Genomic DNA, 27607 nt, shown 5'->3' with positions numbered 1-27607 from the left:
CTCTCTTAGCTTCATATTTTTAACAATAATTAAATATACACTGTGAAGCGTGCCTTCAGTTCTTGGTAGGAAATTGACTAATTCCAATCTCACTTCAAAGGAGCAATCCCAGGCTTCCCTTCTCCGGGTCATTTCGAAGCACTCCTAGGATGTTTCGCCCTTTCAAAGTTAGCGTTTCCTCTCAGAACACAGAGTAAGTGACAAATCTCTACTGTTCTGTTTTCATTAAGGGCTGGATCTGAACTCATAAATTGTTCTCTATCTGTTGCTCTATACCTTCACGTAGTGGTCTGTGCCGAGCCTTCCTCCAGTGGTCACAATAACTGGAGGCCAAAGACGATGTGGTTCGACACTGGGGGCTGGAAAGGAACTCAGTCAGCAATGTGCAAGTTCAGGGACCCAGAAGCCACTTAAAATGCAAGCAAGGAGGGGCTGAGCCTGTAAGCCCCTCCCCCCAGTGTTGGGAGGGGGACACACTTAGGTCGACACTGACTTTTGAAGTTTGCTGGCCAGTCTAGTGAGTCACCAAGTTCCAGGTAGAGACCTCGTCTGAGGAAAAACAAAAAAAAAAAAAAAAAAAAAAAAACAAAAAAAAACAAACAAACAAAAAAAAAAAAAAATGTGGGGCCAGCAAAATGTCTCAGGAGATAAAAATGCTTGTGACAGAGCCTGGTGACCTGAGTTTGATTCCTGGAACCACATGGTGGAAGAGAATCGATCTTTGCAAGCTATCTCTGTGACCTCCACATTCATCATTCATGCTCTCATAACCCTCCCTACAAAATAGGTAGTAGGTAGATGATTGATATGTAAATAGATGAGATAGATAGGTAGGTAGGTAGATAGATAGATAGATAGATACATACATACCTGTCCTCCCTTGCCAATGGGTGTGGTCAATGCAACAGGTGTGGGCAGGGTGGATATCTCACTACACACACACACACACACACACACACACACACACACACACAGAGTGATACTTTGCACTTTCAAGTGTCATTTTTACCCTAATCATATCTCCATATAACCACTCCTCATAGTTTTAGTGAGCATGAAAACCAAACAGTTAACATAATCAGTCATCACACCACAGACATTAAGCTTGCTACAGCAACAGCCTGGGAGGCAGATGTCAACATCAGTCCTGTTTTCCCAAGGATGAGATACAGTTTGTGTAACTGGAGTAACTCGCCCCTGTTTGCACAGGACAGGGATGAGAGCTAAGACTCTGTGTTTCCTGCACAGACAGCCTAGGTCCTGAGGATTTGTGCAACTCCCTCAAAACTGTGATCAGGTTTTGTTTCCTCATTTCACTTTCTTGTAGGTTCTTGAAAGTTCAGAGCATGAATGATGGAATAAAGAAGGGACTCCAAAGGGGAATTCTGGGAAAAAGTGGGTGGCCCTGAGATCAACCCCTTAAATGTCTCAGGACAGGCGCCGGTCAAAATGGAAGCCGAGAATCCCCTCCAGAAAGCTAGCTGTAACACAGAAGGTGAGGCTTGGGCAGCCATTTATAAGCCCCATGAGAACACTGACAGGATTTATTGGATGTGGCAAGCTTTATGTAAAATTATAGGCAGAGGTGAGACACTGAGCCACGGCCTCTTTCCATCAAAGTAGCAGCAAAAGGGTAAGATGAAAATACAGCTTGCCCAGAGCAGCTACAACCAGTTAAGCAGTTAGCCACCCAGAGGACGTGAAAATAGGGTGTGGGTGTGTGTGCGCACACGCACAAAAGTGTGGGTGGGGCTTTAAAATATCTATGCAACTGCTAGAAGTGAACACTAGAATGTATTTGGTGGCCACTCTGCAAAATTAAGGCAGGTGTCCGTGGTATTCATGCTGCCCCAAATCTCTGGCAACTTCCATAAAAGATGCTTACACTTGGTTGAGGTCTTAAGGGACCTTCTGGATCATTGAAGAAAGGATAAGATGGGCTGGGTATGTAGATCCGTTTGTAGAGGGCTGGCCTATCCCTATTGTGCAGAAAGCCATGGCTTTCACACTTAGCATTACATAGAATCACTCATGGTGGCACATGCTTATAATGCTACTGGAGGCAGGAAGATTATGTCAGGTTAGTCCTCGATACACGGTGAGTTCAAGGCCAGTGTGGGCTACATGAGACCTTGTCAGAAGAAAAAAATTAAAGCAAAGGAAAAGAGAAGATGGTGGCTGTCTGGGGTAGAACAGGGACCCCAGCCCTGCTGCCCTTTCCTCTGATGGAGCAGGATGGTCCAGACCACTGACACACAGTATAAGAAAAACAGCCTAGAGCTCGGGAGGTATAGGAGCAATGATACTTGTGGTGATATGTTACTTGGATTTATTAAAGCTTGCCTGAGGATTCAGAAAAAAAAATCATTCTGCAGTCACATGGAGGACAGGAAGACATGAGGTCTCGGGGGTCTCCAGACACGCTGAGGAGAGGTTTCAGTCTGAGGTTTGGTGGAGCCAGGGTCACCTTTCAGTCTGAGGTGGAGTGAGAGCCAGTGACCACCTGCTTTGCTGTTCTTATCTTCAGCTTGAAGTTTGAACCCAAATACCAGTCTCTGTGTCTTTTATTGTTTTGTGCAACAAATACCCCAGGTCTACCCTCTTGAATCAAAGACAGCAGAGGAAGATACCAGGGTAGGGAGAGACACGAGCTGTAAAGCTTGCTGAGACAATGGGTTTGTAATTTTACAAGACCGAGTATGGGTTCCATTCCCCTAGTTCGGGAATGATGCTACCTGTAGGGCTAGGGCAAAGGCTCGGTGGGTAAAGGGCTTGCCCTGCAAAAGTGAAATCCAGAGTCTGAAGCTTAGAACCTACATTCCGCTGGGTACAGTGGCACGTATCTGCAGTCCTGCTGTTCCTATTGCAGATGGAGAATTCCTAGAAGTGGACAGGCCAGCTCTTCTGTTATGCATACATAGAAGCAAACAACAAGGGACCTGTGGAAAACAAGATAGAAGTCAGGGCTGATACTCCCACATGCACGCATAGTATGTGCAACCCCCCCCCACCAAATATACAAAATATGTGCAAGAACATACGGTACATACTGTATATATATATATGTGTGTGTGTGTGTGTGTGTGTGTGTGTGTGTGTGTGTGTGTGTACACGTCTATAACACGTCTGATGCCAGGATATCTTATCCTCACCCACCTGTGAGGATAGCACCTTACCTGTGTGTGTATCACCAGTGTACTTGTCATGAGAACTGAGACTGAGGACTTAGTTGTCCAAGTCTCCATTCATGGACTAGAAGGATGCGTCAGAGTAACCCTCTTCTCGCTTTGACCACTTATTTTTAGACACTTGTGGAAATTTGGGATCTGGCCATATGACACCAGGTATTGCCACCACTTTGATCAATAGCTGGGCAACTGATGCTCAACCAAACAAGCCACAGCCTGTGTGGCTCAGAGACACTCTCTCTTGGGTCTTGTCTGTTATGTGTGCTCTTTCCCACCAGGTGCCTGGATCCTGCTGCCACTTCAATCCTCAAATAACACATGAGACACTGTATTAATTATAAAGCTGTTGGCCTTTGACTACGGCTTCTTATCGGCTAGCTCTGTCCTAATTATTAACTCATTTCTATAAATCTAAGTGTCTCCACATGGTCTTATCTTACCAGAGAGAGGGTCCGGGCCTCTTACTCCATTGTAGTCTACATCGAGTCTCTCTGTGCCTACGTTTCCCAGAATCCTCCTCATCTCCTAGACCCATCTATCTTGCTTCCCTGTTGGCCAACAGAGCTTTATTCATCAACCAATAAGAGAAACATATTTACAGAATGACATCTCCCAGCACTTGCCTACTGTACTGAAGCAAGTATCTTTCTAGAGAGAGTATATGTGGAGAAAGCTAAGTCCCCAGAAGTCATGACCATTAATAAAACGTGATAGTGCACTAGGTGAAGTTAGAAACAGAGATTGGATGTTTATCCGGTCACCGGGTCTCCATGTCACAGAACACAAAGCATAAACAAGGCTCCTATAATTGGACGCTAAAATCACGCGTTCTGGTGTGTTCTATAATTCTAGCACCCAAAGCTGAGGCAGGAGGACCATGTCTTTGAGGCTGGCCTAGATTACAAAATGAGGCTCTCTCATACAAACACACAGATTGAGGGAGCCTCCAGTGGCTGAGGGCACTGGTTTGAAAGCCTCGCAGGAAGATGGGACTGTGGAACATGGCATCAGCAGCCTCCAGGATTGCTCCAATGTTTACATTTCCAGCAGTTTCTCCTGTGATTCCTTAAGCTCCAGGCTATGGTTTTGATAGGGCAAGCAACACCCCACAATCCTCACCCCCACCCCCACCCAGTGCCCATTAACAGCTGCTTCCGTCTGCTGTTTGCGTGTTCACCAATGAGCAAGTGTCCTTGCTATTTGAAGGAGATTGTTTTCAGGTACTTCATTAATGGCCTTGCTTCAAGATAAACACATTCCATTAAATAAAATCATGAAGGGCTTTTAAAAAATGTATGCTGTGGCCTTGGTGGTGGTAAGAGTTTGATGGGTGCATTCTTGTTCCCAAAGTCCTCAAAATAGCCACGTCAGTGAGGACAGCTTTCGTTTCAACACAATCATACTTCAATGGAGTGTTTTTGTGTATGTGTCTTTGTACTTGACATTGTCCTTCAGCATAAATTGTGGGCAGCTATTTCAAATAAATCTGTTGCACATATTGAGGGGATATTAGTTCTTCCATTTTTCTAAGGACTCTCAGTCAGAGCTGGGATATTTTTTTTTTTAAATCCAGAAGCTTTTGAAGGCTTCTTCATTTAAGCAGAAGGCATGGTGCTCTGTGGTGCTGAGCAGTTTCAAAGTTTCAAGAACACTCAGAATACCACTCTGAAGAGCACCTGTGTCTTTTCAAGGTTTTCTTGAAAACAGTCAGCGATGTTCAGTACAATTTGCATCTTCTTTGAAAGCTGATTATTCCGTGTAAGAAGGCAGCAACTTCTCTCAGGCCTGTGTATCCCTTCAATCCAGGTGTGTGGTTGCTGCCGTTTTTAGGTTACACTTTTGTACAGAATGCCCAGTGCTTTCTTGCTAGAACTCTGGTTGAGAGGCCTGCTCCCCCCACCCCCAGGCAGATTTTAACAACATTTGGTTGCCTCCACCCCGTATTGAGACTACTAAAAATCATACCCTGCTAAACTATTTACCATTATATTGTGTTCCCTTCCAGCAGGGTACCAGTGGCCAAGAATTTGCTGTTGAGTCTGTTGCAAATCAGAGATCAAAATGGTATATTTCACTAGCAAAACAACACATTTAATAAATTTGCCTCTGCCACTTGGCAGCTGTACAACCTATTGGTCATCAGGAAAGATTGCTGCAGTTCATAATTTAAAGTGTCCGTGAACTGTGTACACTTGCATTAGCTTCTTAAACAGCTTGCTGTATGATTTCAAAGCCAGTAGATCTAATTTAGTGCTACTGAGATCCCACTCTGGAAATAGAACTATTACATTTTCAATTAACATATATTTACACGGAAGCACAAGGAAGGAGACAGGAAGAAGGGAGGAAGCAGAAAGAAACAGCTGAAGCTTCACTGATCCCTTGAATCCAGGGCCTCCTGTGGACAGCCAGGTCCCTGTAGCTTGTGTAGAACCCATAGACCTTCATGCTCTCTATTTCTACATTGATTCTCCTACTTATGCAACAAGAATGTGGTGTATCAGTCATGCTGTACCTACTGCTTAGGGAATGAGGGCAGGGAAGAAAGCCTGTGAATGTACACCAGAGATGCCAGATGCTCCTGGAGTCAGAGGTACAGGTGGTTGTGAGTTGCCCATTGTGGAATGGAGCTCAGATCCTCTGGAAGCCGATGATCTTGCCGCTGAACCATCCTTCCATACCCAAGCTACTTATTTTAGAATTCCTCAAGCTTATTTAGATCATGTGTACAGGCTTGAATGAGAAATGTCCCCCATTAGGTGCATGTATTTGAAAACTTGGCCCCTAGTAGGTGGCGCTGTTTGGGGAGGTTACGGAGCTTTTATGGTATGAAGCCTTGCTGGAGGAAGATGTCAGGGGGCCACTTTTGAGAGTTCAGCGCCTGGTTCCCCTTCCGTTTTGTTCTCTCGGCTTCCTGTGTGAGGTTGCTATGTGATCTCTCTCCGTTCTTCCCGGATTGCCATGCCTTCCCTGCCTTCGGGGACAGCTAGCCCTTCGAACTCTTAAACCAGAAGATGCTTTTCTTAAACTTGCTGTTGGTCATGGTATTTTATGGCAACAACAGAAAAGTGACCAGTAACATTGCTGAACACATTTTCTCACAGAACACTCCTTCAGCCTGAGAACTTCATCCAGTTTAGGAGATTTTTAAAGGGCCAAAGTCTAAAAGACAGACACCTCACCAAGGAATATGCACAGGTAGTGAACAGAAGTATGAAAAGATGTTCCCACCATAATCCATCAGGGAACACCAACTAAATAACCAGGGAGCACCTCATGTCAATTAGAACAGCCAGTACCAAACTTGGACAATCCCAAAAGCTTGCAAGGGTATGGAAGTCTAGGTCCCTTCTGATGGAACACAGTATGGCTTACTTGGATACTTTCTTACAGAATTGAATGTACTGTTGCTATGTGACCCAGCCACCTGCTCTTTGTTATTTACCTGATCCACAATTCATGTCAGCACATGGATACTTTTAGCAGTTGTATTCATGGTTGCCAAACTTAGAAGCAATCAAGATGTCATAGGTAAATCAACCGAGAAGCAAGTTTGGCCAGAGAATGGAATATTACTCAGCATAGAAAATAGCTATCAAGCCTTGAAGAAAGAGGAAGGCAGTTTCAGAACACATTACTAAGCTAAGAAAATTATCTATTCATTGATTTCCACATTATGATATTGTATAATAGCAAAGCTGTGTCATAAGATCAAAGGTTCCAGAGGCTGGGGAAGCAGGAGGGATGAGCAGGCAGCTACAGAGGATTTGGGACATTTGTGAAGCTACTCTGTGTACAGCCATGGTGAGTTCAAGATATGAATCTGTACTGTTAAGATGGAAATTTTTCAGTTGTCCTAGGTCCCAGAATAGCCTGAGAACAATCACTCCTGACCAGGAAGGACCCCGGGGATGGGCTTGCGAAACATTTCCTAGAAACACAGGTGCAGTTGCCAGATAAGGAGCATGAGCCCGGCCAACAACTGGCCACCTGGGCCCAACCAATCAGGAGCTTGCTAACCCCTAACCCCAGAGCCCCTCCCCCACTTGCGGTTTTCATCTTTATACATTCATGTAAAATTGGGCTCTGGGCTCTCCTCCCCTCCTCCTTTGTGAGGTAGGAGTTGAGCCCCAGCCGGCTGGAATCCAAATAAAAAGCCTGTTGCTGTTTTACATCAAATGTCAATTTCCATGGTTTGCACGTCGATCGTTGCATCCGGGATTCGAGTGGGGGTCTCCCCCAGGGTGGAGATCCAACTGTTGTTCTTTTGATGTAACTAATGCCTATAAAACACAAACACGTGACTCAGCGCTCACGTGGAGTTTATTGAGAGAAGGGAGAGAAAGAGGGGGTAGCTGGTGGCCAACCGAAAGCAGGAGAGAGAGCGCAGAGAGAGGAAACAGAGAGGGACCAGAGAGAGAAACCAGAGAGAGACCAGAGAGAGAGAGGAAACAGAGAGGGACCAGAGAGAGAGCAGAGAGAGGAAACAGAGGGACCAGAGAGAGCGAAGCTAGCGCTTGCTTTAAAAAAGGGGCTTGCGCATGCTTAACTGAGTCCTCTGGCAGCCAGGTAAGGCTGATGCAGCCATGACACGGCCATGAGTGTCCCGCCCATCGTCGGGGCGGGGGTCAGCTGGCTGCTAGTTCCTAACACCAACAGTACCTGTGTTTATTGTACACAGCAACCTATGAACGCTTGGTGATGAAGTGTCAGGGTCGGTTTCCATTCCTGCAGGAGATGCCGAGGGTGGGGGGGGGGGGACTCCACACATGTTCCAGGCCAGTATCATAAAAAGGAAACTTTTTAACTCATGCTCGGTGTTTCTGGAAAGTTCAGATTGCTCAAAAAAGTAATGTATGTCAGACATAAACTGGTGAGGCACATCTGTGATCCCAGCACTTGGGAAGCAGAAGCAGACAGATCTCTGCAATCTCCAGGTCAGCTTCACCTATGTAGTGAGTTCCAGGACAACCAGTGTTACAGCCAGGGAGCCCTGTGTCAACGGATATCTTAGTTTGGGTTTTTATTGCTGTGAAGAGACACCATGACAACAGCAATTCCTATAAAGCAAATCACTTAATGGGGTGGCTTAGAGTTTTAGAGGTTCAGTCCATCATTATGGTGGTGGGACATGGTGGCGTGCAGGCAGACACGACGCTGGAGCTGAGGGTCCTACGTCTTGATCTGCAGACAACAGAAAGAGAACTGAGACACTGGGTGGTGTCTTGAGCATATATGAGACCTCAGAGCCCACCTCCACAGTGACACACTTCCTCCAAGGCCACATCTCCTAATAGTGTCACTCCCTTTGGGGGGCCGTTCTCTTTCAAACCACCACAATAAATCTAATCTCTGAAACAGTAAGATATCACCTCAATTAAATGTGTTCCTTTATAAGAGTTGCCATGGTCAGGGTGTCCATTCGCAGCAGTGGAAACCCTAAGACAGCCTTTACGCATCATATTTGCTGACAGCTATGCTGCAATGGCTCCTCAGGAGCATTGAAGTTTCCCAGTATGAGTTTACCTTCAGTGGGGATCATTACCCTCCTTGGTACCTCTAAGGGAAGGTCCCTTCAGAGCAGAGGAACAGGATAGGACAGTTTCTTTCCCTTGAGACAAGGTCTCACGTAGCCCAAACTTACTAAAAAGCCAAGATGACCATGTATTCCTTGGACGTGTTTTCCCGCCTCAGCTTCTGAAACGCTGGGACTGTGGGCATGCAGCACCATACCCGATGGATGCAATGCTGCAGATTAAACTCAGGGCCTCACATGTGATAATCAAGCATGCTGTGGCGCTCTGCATGAGGATGTCTCCCCTCCCCCCCCCCCCCATAGCCTCTGCTGAGTCCCCAGCTGCTGGCTGGTGGAGGTTCAGGAGGTATGGCCCTGTGGGAGGAAGCGGGACTGGGTGAAAGCTTTGATGATAAAATCCTCCCCTCCACTTCCAGTTCACTCCTCTCTTTACTTCCTGTTTGCCCTCCTGACTTCCTGTTTATGGACTGAAGAAGCACTCTGACCTGCTTTCCCCTGCCTGCTGTGTGATTCCCTGCAATGATGGAGGCTGGTCTCTCTAGAGCTGTCAGACAAACAATGCTTCCTTTGATAAATTACTTCTGGCTACGGTGTTTCACCGTGTTTCACCATGAAACAAAAAAGTAGCTAATACAAAACACTCTACAACACAGTTACAACCCAGCTAGACAAGTTCCTGATTCAGACGATTCCAGTCCAAGTATTAAGCAAACTTTTACTACTCAATTCTGTGACGGAAGGAAGCCTGAGAACAAACTTTGGTGCATATTATGGCAGAGTAGTCACTGGTGTGGGTGAATTTTCATCAGCGTCTCTTACTGAAGCTTTTGTGTTTTGGGACATCTCTTATTCCCTTGTGCCAACAATCTCAGGCTCTGGGACTCCCGAGCATCACAAACCCAAATGGGCCCAGGGCTGTGACAGTGTTTGTTACATGTCCTGGCGTTTCTTGTTGCTCACAGCTGGAGGGTTAGTGTGTCTTGTTCACCACAGTTCCAGATTCAACACCTGTTATCCCACAGGCTCATTTTTTTTATCAGAACTACTCATTTTTTTTTCCTCAGAGTTTTGTTATAGCCCTCATTATTGAAATTGCATTAGACAATTAAAGTGGGGTTTTCAGATGACCTGGGAGAGGCCATTCTTCCTTCCTTCCTTCCTCCCTCCCTCTCTCTCTCTCTCTCTTTTGGGTGGGGACCTTTGCATTTTTGTTTTTTTTTTTTTTTTATGTGTGTGAATGTTTACCTACACATATGTATGTACACCATGTGTGTGCCTGGTGTCCATGGAGGGCACAGGGCATCAGATCCCTTAACTGGCATTACAGTTGTCATCTAGGTGCTGGGAACAAAAGTCAGGTCATCTAGAAGGGCAGCCAGTGCTTTTAACCACTGAGACTCCAGCCCAATGGAATCTTTATTATAGTTAATAACAAGAACCTGTAATAAAATAGAGGGAGGAGCAGTAGAAGGAACTGAGGTGTTTTTATTTAAGTTTCGGTCAAAAGAGTACATCCCCATGCAACAAGCATTGGTGTGAACAGCAGACATTTGTGCAAGCCCTCCTGGGCTGTACTGAGGAATCTGAAGGACACTGCTTTGGATAACTTTCCTAAGAAAGAAAGGCAAATTAGGTCACACTTTCCTGGACAGATATTCAGTAAGTGGCTCATGCCAAGAACTTCCAAACTCTTCCAAAATCTGGATGGCAGCTTCCACACTCTTAAAGCCAGCCCAGCTACTAAATAATGGCTAATGTATGTTTTATAAGCACACTGTTCTATTTTCATATTTACTTAGTTACTCATGTTTTTGAGACAATGTCTCATTATGTGTCCCATGCTGACCTTGAATCACTAGGTAGCAAAAAATAGATCCCAACTCAGTATCCTCCTGCCTCAGCCTTCTGTGTATACTGATTCTAGGTGTGTATAAGCAGGCTTCGTCTCTCTCTCTTGATTTTTCAAGACCAGGTTTGTCTTTGTATCCCTGGCTGTCCTAGAACTCACTCTGAAGACCAGGCTGGCTTGGAACTCAGATATTTATCTACCTGCATCTGCCTCCCTAGGGCTGGGATTGAAGGTGTGAGACACCGATACCCGGGATTAACTAGAACTTTGGATACAGTGAAGTCACCTTGTGTGTGACATCGCACCTACAGACGTGCCATGATAAAGCATGTGGTTGTACTTCCTCATTAGGCTTCACAGAGATTAACTGCTGGACGTGACACAGCAAATGGTAGATGAGTAGCCACTGTCAGGAGTGGTCAGAGCTAACTTCCTGAGGTAATGTGCTGAAGGGAAATGTCTTCACAACCGTTCATTAAGTTTTTATTTTTATTTAGAAATAAGGGAAATAACACCATGTATTACATACATGTGTGTGTGTTTGCACTTCGTCCCTATGAGCAGAATGTAGCAGCTTCACGGGTGTGGGAGCGGAGCCCCTGGTCTGAGAACACTGTAATGAACCCATCAATGATATCAATGGGTTTTGCTCTCCTTGCAAATCTTCAAACTGACAAGAACGTTCCAGAAAATGCATGGCCAGTTTGTCTTTTTTTTTTTTTTTTTTTTTTTAAAGCTATGTTTCTATAAATCCTGTGAAGTGCCATGAATGAGACTGTAGATCACATCATTGGCTTGAGTAAGCACTTTTCATTCCCTGAACTCTACCGTGCTGCCCAGAGGTGTCCGTTGAGATTGAATCTCTTGCAGCGTTTAATACCCATTCATACAAAAAGGAGAGACTTTGATGTGGGCTGAAAATATTTTAACTATAATTTCTGCTGACAGGAAAATAAATAGGAATTGATGGTGTCAGGCCTGATGGCTCTAAAGGGGCCCATTAGTCACCACAGAGGAGAAAATGTAGAATCAAAGGAGGAAACAAAGTAACTCTCTTCACTAAGTCACCGGGGCTATGAGTTTGCACTTTACATGTAGGATCGGCACACCCAGTTCTAATGAGTGCCTAAGGCTGGCTGCTTGTTTCTGGATTCCGTTCAACAGCAAATGAAAACTAGAAACTGAGTGAGAAGGAGATAGGGGCACAGGAATGCAGCAGGCAAAGGCCCATAAGGCCTTGACACTGGGGTCACAGAATGCCAGGCAGGAAGTGCGGAAATGCTCATCTGTGATATTCAGTCATTCAGGCAAACTGAAGTCATCCCGAGTACCCCGTTCTCCAGGTAATAAAGGGCCCTCGTCTGTCTTTCGAAAGCCTTTCATCATTTGCCTCTACGAATCCTGTTCAAGAGTAATGGGAGGCTGGGTCAGCGCTGGGGGGAGGCAACTGAGAGGGGATGGGAATAGCTCAAGGTTCAGTGGGAGGTGCATAATGTGCTTGCCATTTGATTTGTAAATATCCAATTCAACTCTAGAAAATGGAAACGATAGACTGGGAGGTGGCTCCCGCAAGTGGCTTTAAATTAGGCGAGGAAGTTCATAGCTGTTAGGGAAGAAGAGAAACAACCCCGGGCTCCAGACACTTGATCTTCATAAAGTCTTAATGCATTGCACATTGACCCCACCTGTTCTCTGCCCAAGAAACCAATAAACAAGACAGCCACATCTCACCAGATCTGTTGGCAGGCTGTAGCTGCCGGCCAGGCATCCTTGTATCTTAATGGTCGCTTCAGTTAGCACTGCCTGTGGCTCTCTTCTTTTTATTCAAACATCCTGGCCCTCCCAGGTCTGGAGCCCCTTCCTGAACGTGGCCTGAGTGCGCTCTTCTCCTTGGCCGTCTTTAGTGTTTAGTGTGCCCAGTGCACTCATCTCCATTTCTCTAAGACAGACCTTTCTTCTCTTCCTGAACTGTTTTTCAGTCTATGATGCAGGACGTCCTTCTGTATGTGTGTTTCTCTTATTGGTTGATGAATAAAACGCTGTTTGGCCAATGAGGCAGGAAGATAGGCGGGGCTAGGACAAGGAGAATTCTGGGAAAGGTAGGCAGAGAGAGCCCACCAAAGCCAGTCACCGTGTAGACAGTAAAGGAGGAACAGGTCCGGGCATTCCCCGGTAAGCAGAGACCATGTAGAAATACATAGATTAGTAGTTATGGGGTAATAGTTAAGACAGAGCTAGCCAATAGGAAGCCCTAGCCATGGGCCAACAGTTTTATAATTAATATAAATCTTTGTGTGTTTATTTGGGGCTCAAGAGTGGCAGGACCTGGTGGTAATAGCTAATCACCTAGCCAGACTTCAAGTCATCCCAAGTGCCCCTTTCTCCACTAACCCTCTGCAAATTCTGGAGGTGTTGGGAAAGATCCATCGCCTCTTCATGTTAACCATGTCCTCACTGCCTAGGTTCTGGCTGTGTACGGAAGCCTGAAGGTCACAATCCTAACCTTGTTTCTTTTCTTGTTATCTAGACCCGGCGTTCTAGTGACCTTCTGCCCTGCAACCTCGCATCTCTGCCATGGCATTCAACTGTGCTCATTCTCACCTTTCAAAGATCTCACTAAATGCTGGCCTCAGAGCCCTGGACTCCTCCCACCTCTGAATCTTCCCTGCTGAATGAAAAAAAGAAATAAGAAGGAGGACATGACTGCTCCCAGGTATGGTAGACAAGAAGGTTTGTTATGGATATGAGGGAGATCATAGCCAGAGGCAGAGGCATCCGGGAGAGTCCAGAGAGAACACGACCCTGAGCTGGGGCATATGAGGAGAGCTGGGAGGGGAGGGGGAGACTAGGAGGCCAAGAGGGCAGAGGATTAAAAAAGGACCAGGTAACCAAAATGGCTGGATTATATAGGGAAAAGCAGCTGGGGGAGGGGCAGGATAGTGCTGAGTAAGGGGCAGGGTATCCAGCCAGAAGGACCCTGTAACAGGTAGGGGCTGAGGGATGCTGGGAGAACCTGGCAGCTAGGTCTGCTTTGATGTATTAAATAGGTGCCTCAGTTAAGTTAGTGTAGGTTTAAGGCCTCACATCCTGTCTCCACAGCCCTCTGAAATGCTTTTCTTGTTATGTTAACCATCAAGGTTCTGGAGGAGCAAGATGAGATGCTCAAATTGGGAAGTTTGAAGGGGAGGAGTGACACTTAGGGCAGAGCTTGAGCCAGGGACAGAGGGGCCTGCCAAGACCTTCAGGTGTGAAGAGAGACCAGAGGGCGAGAAAACCCAAAACCATGGGGAAGAGGTGAGGATTTGCTCTGTGCCCCTGGCTGAGGCAGCCCGTGGGTCTGGGATATAACTTTCCTGTGCTCATTTCATGTCCCCTCTTTGACTTCAGGCCAAGGTTTCCCTTTGGCTAGATTTGGTACCAGCCCAAGGATAAGGTAAAAACAGTCTTGCAGCTCAGCTGTGAGGGTGGAGAAAGCTAGAATTGCTGTGCAAGGTGGGGGCTTGTATTTAGCCAGCAGCATGTGGGTCTGTTCTCATCTGCCTCCAGACAGTCTGAGTGACCGGGCAGAGTGTGGGAGCTCTGATGCCTGCATGCATCCCCCGCATGGAACACAGTAGAGTCTCAAGACTGTAGATCCAGTCAGTGAAGATGGTAACTCATGCTCTCTCGAGGATTGTGCTGGTAAAATTGCCACATGCTTTCCAGAACCCAGGGTTAAACTATGGGCAGCACACACTCAGTAATTGTTTTTTTTTTTATTATTTATTTATTTATTTATTTATTTTTTGAGACAGGGTTTCCCTGTGAAACAGTCCTGGTCATCCTGGAACTTACTCTGTAGACTGTAGACCAGGCTGGCCTTGAAATCACAGAGCTCTGCCTGCCTCTGCTTCCTGAATTCTGGGATTAAAGGCATACCCCACTGCCACCAGGCAACCTCAGTAATTTTTAAGAAAGATTTCTTTCTTTTTGTTCTATGTGTCTAGGTGTTTGCCTGTATGCATGCACGTTTGTACCCCATGAGTATGCCTGGTGTGCATCAAATTCCCCGGAACTGGAGTTACAGATTCTTGTGAGCTGCCCGCCATGTGGTGTCTAGGAACTGAACCCAGATCCTCTGGAGAATCAGCTGGTTCTCTTAACTTCTGAACCATCTCTGCAGCTCTCTGGACCACCACCCTGGAGGCCACAGAGGGGCATTGGATGCTCCGGAACTGCAGTTACAGGTGGGTGTGAGGTGCCTGCTGTGGGTGCTGGGAATCCAGTTACAGCACTTGTTATACTGTTCTGGAAGAGCAGCAAGCACTCATAACTGCTGAGTCATCTCTCCAGTTCCAAGGAAAGCACCTTTAACAGCAAACCGAGGGGCAGGCATATTCTGCATGGTATCATCTAAAAGTATCTGTTCTTTCTGGTTCTGGGTTACCTCACTCAGGATGGTTTTTCTAGTTCTGTCCATTTGCCTGCGAATTGTAGGATGTCATTGTTTCTTACCACTTAGTAGTACTCCATTGTGTAAATGTACGACATTTTCTTCATCCATTCTTCAGTTGAAAGGCATCTAGTTTGTTCTCAAGATCTGTCTATTGCGAATAAAGTTTCTACGAACACAGTTGAGCAAATATTGAGGTCTTTGATCCATTTTGACTTGAGTTTTGTGCATGGTGATAGATATGGATATATTTGCATTCTTTTTCATGTTGACAGCCATTTATACCAGCACCATTGGTTGAATATGTTTTCTTTTTTCCATTTTATATGTTTAGCTTCTTTGTAAAATATTAGATTTCCATAGGTGTGTGGGTTGGTGTATATTACGTCGTAGTCACTCATAAGTGGATACCAGACATAAAGCAAAAGATACCCAGCCTACAATCCACAACCCCAGAGAAGCTAGAACCCTCTTCCAGAAACAAATGGAAGCAGATGTAGAAATCCATAACTATCCAATGGGCCAAGCTCCTGTAGTACAATTGAAGTAAGGAAGGAGTGATCATATGAACAAAGGAATCAAGACCATGATGGGGAAACTCACAGAATCTGCTGACCCGAGCTAGTGAGAGATCACTGACTCAGGTCTGACAAATGGGGAACCTGTATAAGACTGAACTAGACTCCCTTAATATAGGTGACAATGGTGTGACTGGGACAATATCTGAGGCCACTGGCAGTGGCTCCAAGATCTAACTAATGCACAAACTGACTTAGTGGAGCCCGTTCTATATGGAGAGATACCTTGCCCAGTCTAGACACAGGGGTGTGTGGGGTGGAGAGGTGCCTTGGTCCTGTCTCACGGAGATGATGGGACAGACTTAGTAGACTTCCTACGGGAGGCCTTACCCTCTCCAAGGAGCAGATGGGAGGTGGGACAGAGTGGGGAGGAACAGGAGGAGGAGAGGAAGAAAGGGAAACTTGGATTGGAATGTAAAAGATAAATTAATAATAATAATAATAATAAAAGCAAAGGCAAAATCTATTCTTAGCTGGGTGGTGGTGGCGCACGCATGCCTTTAATCCAGCACTCGGGAGGCAGAGGCAGACCAGCTTCTATGCATGCCAGTTTGGTCTACAAAGTGAGTTCCAGGACAGGCTGCAAAGCTATGGAGAAACCCTGTCTCAAAAAAAGTAAACAAACAAATAAAAATATCTGCTTTTGGTGATGGAGCGATGGCTCAGTGGTTAAGAGCTCTGATTGCTCTTACAGAGGACCGGGGTTCAGTTCCCAGCATCTTCATTGTGACTCACAAACACCTGTAACTCCAGTTGCAGGGAATCCGATGCCTCCTTCTGGCTTCTACAGGCACCAGGAATACACATGGTGCATATAAATACTTGTATGTAAAACACTCATATGCACAAAATAAAAATAAATATATCTTTAAAAAATGTCCATTCTTTTTTTGGTGGGTGGTGGTGTTTTTGAGATAGGGTTTCTCTATGTAACCCTGGCTGTCCTGGAACTAGCTCTGTAGATCAGGCTGGCCTTGAACTCACATAGATCCACCTGCTTCTGCCTCCCAAGTGCTGGGACTAAAGGTGTGAGACACCACTGCCAGGCAAAAATGTCCATTCTTGATAAGACCAAAGTTACATTATTAAAAACTAATTTGAGATCTCTGTGAGTTCTAGGCTAGCCTGGTCTAAAGAGCGAGTTTCAGGACAGGCTACAAAGCAATACAGAGAAACCCTGTCTTGAAAAACCAAAAACAAACAAACAAACAAATAATAATAATAAAAACTAATTTGAAAGGGTCTTTCTTTGATCTGATACTATCTTGCTAATTAAAAAAAAAAATGGGAGAAAAGAAAAACGTAAGTTTAAACCTTGACTTCAAACCTAACAAACCTCCAGAGCATCTATCTTCACATTGTCTGTTTTCATAGGAAAAAAACAAACAACCTACACTGGATGCAATGAGTCCACCAAACTGTGCCTACCTGGGTCCTTGCATGCCATCATGGAGATGGCACATATCTAGGTCCTTGAGTGGATAACAGTCAGTGCTCTTCCAACTCCCTGGAAGCAAGAAATGAACCTTTATTGTGATAGATCTCTGAGGTTAGGTTTTTACAGCAAATTGTTTTACTCAGACTAATGTAGCTAGGAAATATTAGCCTGTAATCTATAGTGTGGTTTAAATTCCACCTCCATGATTTTCATAGGCCTTAGTATGTATAGTCACCAGTCATTTGTGTGGATGTCCTTCGCAGCTAGAATCTCATAACTTGAGGGTTGTTGTCTTCTGTGAACAAGATGTGTCCCTTAGAGTTGTTTTGCTTAGAATATTTTATAAAATCAATGCCAAATATTCTGATCTGTGTAATACACACAGCTCTGGTTTACAGGTTCTTTTTAGATTCTCTGGAGGATGCAAGTGTATTACTGTCCCCACGTACATTGTTTTCTTTACTTTGTTCACTATTAGAGAGAGAGAGAGAGAGAGAGAGAATCTGTGTATAGTTCAGAGGACAGCTTCCTGCAGTCACATCTGTCCTTTTGCTGTGGGTTTTGAGGATCAAACTCAACTTGTCCCCATTTTATAGATGATAGACAGACTAAGAAAATTAACTATAAACTGGAAAACTCAATTTACATAATTGTGTAAAAAGATTCAGTGAGAGAGTAATTTCTCCACCCTTGACCCTGGTGTGCTCAAGGTTATATTTCCTTTAGCTTTTTCTAGTTCCTTTAGCTTTTCCTGATTTTCTTATCTGGTGATCTAGTGTTGCACAATAAATCATCCTAAAATAACCCCTCAAGGGACTTGAGTTAGAAGCAGTTAGCTGTTCAGTGGCGAGGTGGGTGGAGCCGAATGGCTGGGGAGACTCCTTTGCTTTCTCTGCTTTTATGTCTTCAAATAGCAGTTCCAGAGGAAACTCAGTGAAGGGCCATAGAATGAAGAGAGAGAGAGAGAGAGAGAGAGAGAGAGAGAGAGAGAGAGAGAGAGGGAGGGAGGGAGAGAAAAGGAGGGAGGGAGAGAGAAGGGAGGGAGGGGATGGATGAGATGCTAATGTTGGGAAGAAACCATTCAGTGTAGCTATCCCCAGATTTTCTTAGAAAGAATCAGGGAGAGGGACCAGGCCTGTCTTCAAGGGAAGCAGCATTAAACTCTACATTTTGATTGGAGGAAAACCAAAGACTTTACATTGTTTCAAGCTACTAGAGTCCCCTTTCTGAAACATTTGCCTGAATTAACTCAGGTCCAGGCAAGTGGCTTCATCTAAGCGTGTGCAGCTGGTAGACCGCCTCACAAATATTAGATGAAAACCCATAAAGCAAAATTCCACCCTGCTTTTTCATGACACCAGAAAAATGTCTCATGATCAGCCCTAATGACCCCAAGTAGATCCAATCCTTTTGGTGTCCTTGGAAAATAAATTTGTTTTTGTAGAAAATCAGCCATCCGTAAACAATTTCCAAGTTTCTTCCAAGCACCCAAGTTTTTCATTTTTCCAACAGATGTATTCATTTTCATGTTTCCAAAATGAATCATCCTCCTTTTGTTGTTATGGTCATTATTTTTATTGCATTTCTCAAGATCCTTTTTTTTTTTTTTTGTAATCAACTCTCAGATCTACGGCTTAGGTCAGTACCACCTCCTCATTGTTCTGTCATCCCTGCCGGCCTCTTCATGAGGGCTATTAAGAATATCTTCGCTCTTGTTTTTGAGACAAGTACTCCAGGCTATCCTCCAACTTGCTATGTACCTGAGGCTGGCCTCAGGCTTCCGATTTTCCTGCCTCCAACACCCAAGTGCTGGAATTACAGGTGTGTGCTACCACTCCTAGCTGAGGAAATATTTAAGATTTGGATCTGATACATGGCCTGAGGAACATTCTTTTGCTTTGCTTTGTTCGTTTGGGCCCAAGCCTCCACAGTCTCAGCTGGTTCAAGGAGGAGTTTTGGCAAATCTAGAAGTGGCACAGAATCTCCGTTTGGAACTCTGCTCAGCTGGGATCACTGGTAGAGACTTCCCGGAAAATGGGTGAATGGACACCGATTTCACTGGTGGACCTGGAGTATCTTGCTCAGCAATCCAGTGCAAAGACATATGGGTACTGTTGTGACAGTTAAAAAAAAAATAACGACAGTGTAATTGGCTTTTTAAAAAGTTTTATTTAAACTGATACAGCCAAAGTCCCATCGGTCGGACTTGTACCTAATACAAAAAGATGTCTACGGCGTTTTTCATTCATATTTTCATACTGTCTTAGACTCTGGTGTGCATTATTCGCTTAACATAGCTCAAGCAGGCCTTGCTATTTCCATGGAGTGACGGCTGACTACTGAAAGGACTCTCTAGCTTCGTCGGATTTCTGATATCTCACCCTTTTCCTTCGTGGATCGCGTGTGCCTTGCCTTCATTCTGGCTCAGAACACCTGTCATGGAGACGCCCACTCTGATGAGGGCCCTGTGCTCTCTGTCGGTTTTGTTGTCAACACAGAAGAACAGAGCAACCTCATTTAGAAGCTATTTATTTTCTATCGTTTCCATCAGGGTGTGGACGTCTCTGGGGCAGGACTTTATTGATTTATTTTTTTTTTAAACCTGCTCTGTGTGTGTGTGTGTGTGTGTGTGTGTGTATGTTTTCCTGCACGGAGCACACCCACCGCCTGGCCCACGCGGGTCGTTGGGTTCACACTTCGGGAACGAAATCCTCCGATTTTCTTCGAAGCGGGCGGCAGAGGGCAGCCGGGCGCTAAAGTCACAGGTGGGGCGCGCGCTCGGTGCGGGCGAGTGGGTGTGTGCGGGGTGCGCGCGGCGGGGCGGGAGCGCGGAGCCGGGAGGAGCCGGGAGCTCAGCGGAGGAAGAGGACGGGGAGGAGGTGGCGGCTGCGTCCCGAGGCAAGGAGCGGAGGCCGCTCGGAGCTGTCCCGGACTGGGTCCCTGCACCGGGCGCAGGGCGCACGGACGAGAGCTGCGGAGCCGGGTGAGTGGCCGCCACAGGCAGCGGCAAGAGCGGCAGGGCGGCCCCGGCGCGGGGGAACAGGTGGCCCGGCCGAGCGCTTTGTGTTTCTTCCCTCCGCTGTCCCCGCGTCGTCCTGAGGCGGAGGCAGGAGCCCGGCAACCGCAGGCACCGGGCTGGGGCGCGGCAGTGTGGGGCGCGGGGGTCCCCCAGCCCGGGCTTAACAAAGGGCGCGTGGCCCCAGCCCGCGGGAGGCCTGGAGAGCGGGGCCGAGCCCCCGGACCCCGATTTCCGAGGCTTGCCGTTTCATTCTTCGCCCCATTTCTTCCAGAGGTCTGCGGCTTGGTGCATGAGGGACCCGCAGCGGCGCGGCGGCGGTGGGGATGGTTCGGGCCGCGGAGCCGGAGTGGCCTGGGCTCTGGTGAGGCGTGACAGTCTATCATGACTGTGTTCAGGCAGGAAAACGTGGACGACTACTACGACACCGGCGAGGAACTGGGCAGGTACCAGGAGCGGGGGGCAGAAGCGCGCGGTGTGTGTGTGTGTGGGGGGGGCAGTGCGCGGTAAACAGGTTCTGGGTAAGCCAGGCGTGCCTCTGGCCCTGCTCTGGGATGTGCGGATGGTGGAGGAAGCAGTGCCTAACCCGCAAAGGCCAGGGACCTGGAATAAACTGCCTGATTCGAGGTGTGGAGAGGCAGTCCTCAGTGCGCTTTCTGCGTACGGGAGCGTGGTCAGAGCACTTCACTGTGAGCAGGGACACTCCTGTCAGCCTCTCCCTTCTGAGACAATGAGGCAGAGGCTGAGACTCTAACTGCAACTGGAGGGACCGCCTCTGTGTGATTTCAGCAGAGTACAAGTTAATTAACGGGCTTTTAAAATTTTAACACTCACCCCTTGCGCTGAATTTTCAGCCAGGATTGCTAGGTAGGTGTGGAACTTGCCAGATGTCGGCCTTGGATTTTGAAACTTATTCCAACCAGGGATTTGATTACCAGATTGGTAGTGGTGTCTTTGGTGTCATTTATGGCGGCTGTCTATATTCAGAGCCTCCCAACAGGCTGTGGGAGCTGTGATGTCGAACAGAGTGTGTTAGTGTCTAGGTGCACAAAGATTTCTCTGGCAGCGTTTCATGACTACTGGGTGACCCTTTCTATCAATGCGCCGACTTTATTCATCCTTGCTTTATGTGAGCAAATAGCCCAGTGTTCATACTATGTTTAAAATTTGGCATGTGGCATTTGTGTGTTGGCATCGTGACTACAGCAGGCAAAAGCGTTTATAAACAAACATAGTTGCAGTTACTCACGCAGTGTGTGTGTGTGTGTGTGTGTGTGTGTGTGTGTGTGTTGAAATTCATAGTTTTCCATATATACCCAAATGACCTCATATCAAGCTTTTTTTCTTCATGGAAAGGAAGTTAAAAAAGAAAAATCCACACCCTCTGTTTCTTAATAGGATTTTGGAAGACACCTAAGTAAAACTTTAAAATAATTCAGATAGCCCAGGAATGAAAAAGACCAGACTTGAGGCATCTATGAAGCCCGTGCCTAGGGAGAGAATACTGTTATCTTAAATCCTAATGACTTGATGGAAAGGCAAGCCTCTGAAAGATCGTATTTCATGGGCATGGTTTAAATTGGGGTTGAGAGCCTGCAGTTGACATACCTTAGCTTCAGCCACTTTTCCTCCTATGGTTCATAGTAAGAGGAGTGTGTGGGATTTTCCCAGGGGGTCAGAAAATAAAAAGGGTGAAAAGAAAATTCATTCCATTTCTGTGAGGGTGCCAGGTTCTATAAATTATCTTGCAAAACGAGATGGTTAAAGTGAGTTGAGATGATTGTTTTATGAATAGAATATATTGATTGACTTTGTTTCCCTTAAGGTCTTTTTATGGAGTTACGTGTTAAGTGAAGAGTGTGGGGGGGGGGAGGGACAGTGGTTAGAAAAACGGATCCCGTGTCTTTGTTGCGTGGGTGTGATGACAAGGGAGCTCTGCTCATTTGTCACCAGTTTCTCTTTGATTTTTGCTCTGTCTACATTTCTGTGTATGTGTTCCCTTCTGCATGTGAGACTAATTGATAAGGTGTTTATTAAATAATTTATGTGACCTGGGAGCTTTGAAGAAGTACCCTGGAGAGGTTGCGAGTTGGGGGATTTTAAGAAAGAAAGTGTGCATACACAGCCGTTGTGATAGCTGCTCTTGTTGTTGCCAAAAGATGAAGCAAACGGTTGGCTTTGTCTAAGAATCTTCTGGGCCCTCTGGTTTTGTGTCTGTCTTGGACGTCATCACTTCTGCCAAAGAAGCTTTGATGTGTGGTACACGCAGGTAGAGAAGTCTCTGGAAGATTGGAAGTTGAGGGAGGGGCTCAAGGGCAGAGAAATGGAAACAGATAGGTGCATGGCCTGAGTGGAGGGTGATGCTGAGTCCTGAGCTGTGAGCCTCTAAAAGAGTCCACGTAGACCAACTTCCAGAGTTTAAAACTTTCCGTAGTTTATCTATGGGCCTGTGCATCTGCCACATAAGCGCAGGTGATCACGGAGGCCTGAGGAGGGCGCTGGATCCTCTGGAGCTGGAGTTGCAGGCCGTTAGGAACCATCTGATGTGGGTGCTGACTCACGTCCTCTAGAAGAACAGCAGGCATTCAACCACTGAGCCCCTCTCTAGCCCCACTTAGGTTTCTATAGTAATCATTAAATATAACTGTTTGTCTAATAAGTGCCCTGAGAAAATCCGCATCTAGAAGAGAAAGGATGAGTTTTAGAGAAGCAGAACACACCATTGTTAATTTTCTTGGGGAAACTGAGAAAGCGTGACTTCTGAATGTGAGTGTATGTATCTTCCGTGTATTAACCAAGGATATAGAACTAACTTACTGTTGACTGCTAAGAACTTTAAAACTACCTTTTTTTTTTTTTTTTTTGCAGGAGTTTAGTGACAGATGAGGCCAACCAATGGACAGATAGCCTAGACCAAAACCCAGCTTTGCAACTTGATAGCTTAATGATTCCCAGGCCCTAACTGCTTATTTCATAGACATTGTGAAAATCAAGTCACTTAAGGTGTGGGGACAGTTTTATAAGGCTTAAAGAAGAACAGATTATCTGTAGGACCGACCGTGACAGATAGATGTCTGAGACAGGCTGATAGCTTGGTGGATCACTTGGGAAGAGAAGGGGCCACCGTGTGAAAAGGGTCCTGGTGGAGACCATTGCTACAGTTGACCATCGTTGGCCTCTTTGATTTAGACTAATGCAGCTGTAGGCTGGAGCTCTGTCCTCCAAGCAGAAGCACAGGAGATCATTGTCTTTAGGAGATTTTGGTGCCCTCCAGTATTATCTTGAGAAGGCAGTCCAACATTTCCTCCCCTTTCCTGGGTGGATGAACACAGCTCCTTCCATGCTGTGTGGTGCTCCCCAAGAGGAATTATGATGAGAGAAGAGAGTGCTCCTCCCATGGTGTGCAGTGCTCCCCAAGAGGAGTTGTGCCAAGAGTACCTTTTCAGTTATGCTAGGTTGTTTTAATAGCGTACCCTGGCCTCTTTTTTCAGCCGGGCAGCTGCTTGCTGGCTTGCCCACCACTGACCCTAGTCACACATTTGGCAATCGCCGAGCTTGACCTGTGAGTTTCCTGGGTACCTCCTTGTCCACTGCTTTGCTGAGGCGTTAGCTGTGACTTGTGTCTCATGGTCTGATCTTACTTGGTCTGACTGAGGCCCCTTCCTTAGTAAGTCTTTTATGATAACTTTAAAGAGAGTTACTATTATTAGTTTGTGTGTGTATGTGCATGCACGCAGGTGTGTGTGTGCAGGTGCGCTCACCTGTGCCCATGTGTGGAGTCCAGAAGAGAGCATCAGGTCCTTCCTTTGTCATGGTCTGTCTATCTGTTGTAAAGCAGGCTTCTTCCCTGAACCCAGGCTCACATTTTCTTAGGTAAGCTAGCAGCCAGCAAGCCTCAGCTATTTTCTTCCTCCACTTTTCTCTTCGGAGCTGGAGTGGCAGGAGTGTGTAGGATGCCTGGCTTGTTGTGTGAGTTCTGAGATTTCAGCTCCTGGTCCCTTGGATTATAGCAAGCACTCCTAAGCCTGCTGCAGCCACTCTCCATGGTTACAGGAGCCAGGTCCCCTGGGATTTACAACACTGCTCATCTCGATTCTTGCTGCGTGTTTGGTGGTTCTTTCTAGGTGTGCATTGTGGTCCAGTGTCACTGTGGTCCTGTCTCTACAGGGTGTGTTGTATGCTGAAGGCTCAAGGCTAGTGTATCCACAAATGAATGGATGCCAAGCTACCAGAGCAATCGCAGAGCAGCTGCTGGATGCAGGTGTTGCTGTTAATACCAAGTGGACCTGCGTTGGTACACCACTTAGGACACTTTCACTTATAGGGTCGTAGGTGAATTAGAGACCATTATGGCCCTGGATTTCTCACACATAATCACTGCCTAATATTCATTTAATAACCTTTGTTGTTTTCTATGGTAGCAAGCATCACCCTGCACAGTAATAATAGTCTGCTTGATCTCCCAGGGAGCAGAGACCTTGGACGTTCTCATATGTTTTTAGTGCCGAGTTAGATGGGCAGTATTTGTTGAGTTGCTCAGCAAACGTGTGGTGATTGACTGAATGGGTCTTTGGGAGAAGTTCAGATATGGGCCTTGAGAAAGTATTGACTGTGATGAAGACAGACACCAGAGATGTCAAAGCTGCAGCTCATGGGAATGAAGCTTTCACATTTGCATTCTCCGCCACCCAACACCGGGGAGCATGGCTGCCCACATTTCCGAGAGTGAGATCAGTTTTAAGCAGAACAAATGGAGTGGAGCATTAAGCATTTCACATTGGCTTGGATGGTGTTTAGAGGCTTATAATTCAGATTTATTACCTTCCCCATTTGGCATAAAATCCATAGGCATTTTAATTGGAAATAAGAAGTAGCAGGAAGGCTGTAGAAGTCAGGTGGTGTTAGGGAAGGAAGTTTGGTGGGAGGTTTGTGTTCTGGTCCTGGGCCTGAACTCAGGGTTGGCGTGGCCAGCAGCAGAGGGGTTTGCAGCTGACTTCTTGGGGCCTGCATGCATGCCTTTTCCTTCTTATCTTACCTCTAAGAACCTGAAGGGTCAGTGGTGTTGACATGCCTCAGGAAAACCAAGAAAGCTGTGAATGCCCAGAGGTGCTCGCATTCATTCAGGAAGGAAGGCAGGACCATTTCCCTCCAGGTTAGGTGGGGAGAGCTGGGTGAGTGGGTGGAGAGACATAGTATCTACTGCAGGATACCTCCTTGGATGGTGTCGGGGGTCTGGGGTTCAGGATGACAAAGCCAAGGCTACATTGTCAGGGAAATGGGCCCTTAATTCTGAGCCAGCTGCTGTGTATACCCAACCTAAACATGATGTCAGTAGAGATGCATTTCTGATCACAAGGCACAGGAGACCATGTCCCGACAGGAGGGAGGTGGCTTCTCATGGCTCTAGGCAACCTGAAGCCTCAGGGACTATAGCCTGGAGGGAGCCTGGGTGGCTAGCATCCTCTCTACTGTCCAGTGTTTAGTCATAGACCACGGCCCAGACTGAGCTATTGTGTATAATGTTTAGGCTGTGTCTAATCCTCCTTCTCCAGAGCCAAATCAAGTTGGTATTCAGGTTGGACATCTCCGTATGCCCGTGCACCCTGGCAGACATGATGCAGAGGATAGTTGATAATAGCGCATGGGTTATCTTAGCCTTCCTGGGACAGAATACTTGACAGAAACACCCAAGGGTCTCATGGTTTCACAAGTCCCAGCCCACCATGGCAGGGAAGGCATGGCATAGAATGTCAGCCCTGTCAGATAGCGGTGGGCCAGGAAGCAGAGGGCTGGGCTGCAGCTAGAGGTCAGGCTGTATGTAGCCTTGAAGCCCCACCTTTGGCGACCTACTTCCTTCAGTTAGGTCCCTACCTCCCAAAAGTTCCTGAGCCTCAAACTATCACAGCATCCACTTCACAGAAGGGTTTCATAGAAACCTACCGCGGCCGGCAGCTGCGGCCCTTCTGGGTGTGAGTGCTCCCTCAGGTCTTAGGGGGTGCTCCCACCATCTCACTTCCCCTCTGTGGCTCGGGCCCTACAGTTAGCTACAGCACACGGCGGGATGCTTAGCCAAGTCCCAATGTTAATGGTTTACATGTTGTGTTTAACTCCTCAGCACCGAATGCGGAACACTCGTGGTCATTCTAGCGCAGGCTTGGTGCGTGGTCATTTGCGGTTTTCCCGGGGAAGGTCGAATTCATTTGACTTGCTTTGGTTTTCTGGGATAACTCATCAGAGCGAAGTGCAGCTAGCTCCTCTTGGCCTCCAAGGAGGTTCCCTGGCCATAGCAAGTCTTCAGGTCCCTTTCTTGACGTTCTAAGTGGCCTTTAAGTACACTGTTAAGATAGGGTAGAGGAGAGAAAGTTAGCATTTGATTTTCTGCCCTACTAAAATGGTTGAAATAATAATATAAATAACAACCTTCCCTGATTTGCATCCCTTCCTTAGGGCAAACAAAAGGTATGACTCCCTCCTGTAACCCCAGTGCTGGGTCGAGGGAGGCAGGGTCTTTGGTAATATGGTACACAGAGGGAGCAGACAGACACCTCGTGTCCTTCTCTGGCTGCCGTGGAAGCTCAAGCAAGCACACACACACACACTTGTGCATACATCATGCACACCCTCTCCATTACCTTAGGCTGTTTGTGTACGGTGTGAAAGAAACAAATGAATTTTATGTTTAGACTTGGCTTTTTTCATTGAGCTAACTCTTTGTATATGTAACTCTTTTAAAATCTGAGAAGAAGAATCAGAATAAAGATATCCTAAACACTTAGGGTCCTAGTCATTTTGGAAAAGGGACATTCAAACTTTCTATATTGTCACTTGCAAGAATGAACAGATTTCCACTTTGGAATATTTGTCAGTAGTTTATTTTCCTACATTTAAACTGTGTTTTGGTGTGTGTGTGTGGTTTTTGTTTTTCCTTTTGTGCAGTACTGGATCCTCATGCTGTACCACCAAGCCACACGTACAACCCAACTTTAGCTTTTACTTTTTGGTTTATGTGTGTGCACACATGTGCATGTTTGTGTGGATGTAGGCGCATGTGTGTGTGCTTCTTGTGGAAGTCACAGGTCATCCTTCAGTAACTATCCGCCTTGTGTTTTGAGATAGGACCTGTCACAGGGACCTAGAGCAGATGAGATGGTTTATATTGACTAAGCTGGCTTGGGATCCATCCACATGTCCCTACCTCCCCAGATCCAGTTGCATAAGTGCCTACTACCATGCTGGGCTGGGTACTTGGGACTAAACTCAAATCCTTGTGCTTCTGTGGTGAGCCGTCTCCCCAAACCTTTACTTTTTATTTTAAACTTAAGACAGGGTCTCACCCCGTATCCCTGGCTGGACTGCAACTCACTCTGTAGTCCAGGATGAACATTAACTGCCTGCCTCTGCCTGCTGGGTGCTAGGGTTAAAGGTGTACACCGCAAACCTAGCCATGTCTTTTGCTCTTTAGTATAAAATTGTCCAGACTATTTTAGACGTTATGACAGCCCTCTCTGCCTGGCCTGCAGGGCACGATTTTCCAGTTGAAAAAGTTGAAAGAGAATGAATAGTCAGGCTG

General features: G+C 46.3%; 1 protein-coding gene across 1 annotated transcript in view; it reads left to right on the top strand.

Moving 5' to 3' along the window:
- Positions 1–19912: 19912 nt before the first annotated feature.
- The window catches only part of Dapk1 (death associated protein kinase 1), a 142086-nt gene continuing 134391 nt past the window's right edge, over positions 19913–27607 (top strand). The window contains exons 1-2 of the mRNA XM_051194145.1: positions 19913–20004; positions 20312–20483. Of these exons, the coding sequence (XP_051050102.1) occupies positions 20422–20483 (62 nt within the window). The 5' untranslated portion in view covers positions 19913–20004; positions 20312–20421. The remainder of the gene's footprint in view (positions 20005–20311; positions 20484–27607) is intronic.

The sequence above is a fragment of the Phodopus roborovskii genome, unplaced genomic scaffold, assembly GCF_943737965.1.
Source record: "Phodopus roborovskii unplaced genomic scaffold, PHOROB, whole genome shotgun sequence".
Lineage (NCBI taxonomy): Eukaryota > Metazoa > Chordata > Mammalia > Rodentia > Cricetidae > Phodopus > Phodopus roborovskii.
The sequence above is the reverse complement of the archived record's forward strand: the minus strand, read 5'-3'. Positions and strand labels throughout refer to the sequence as shown.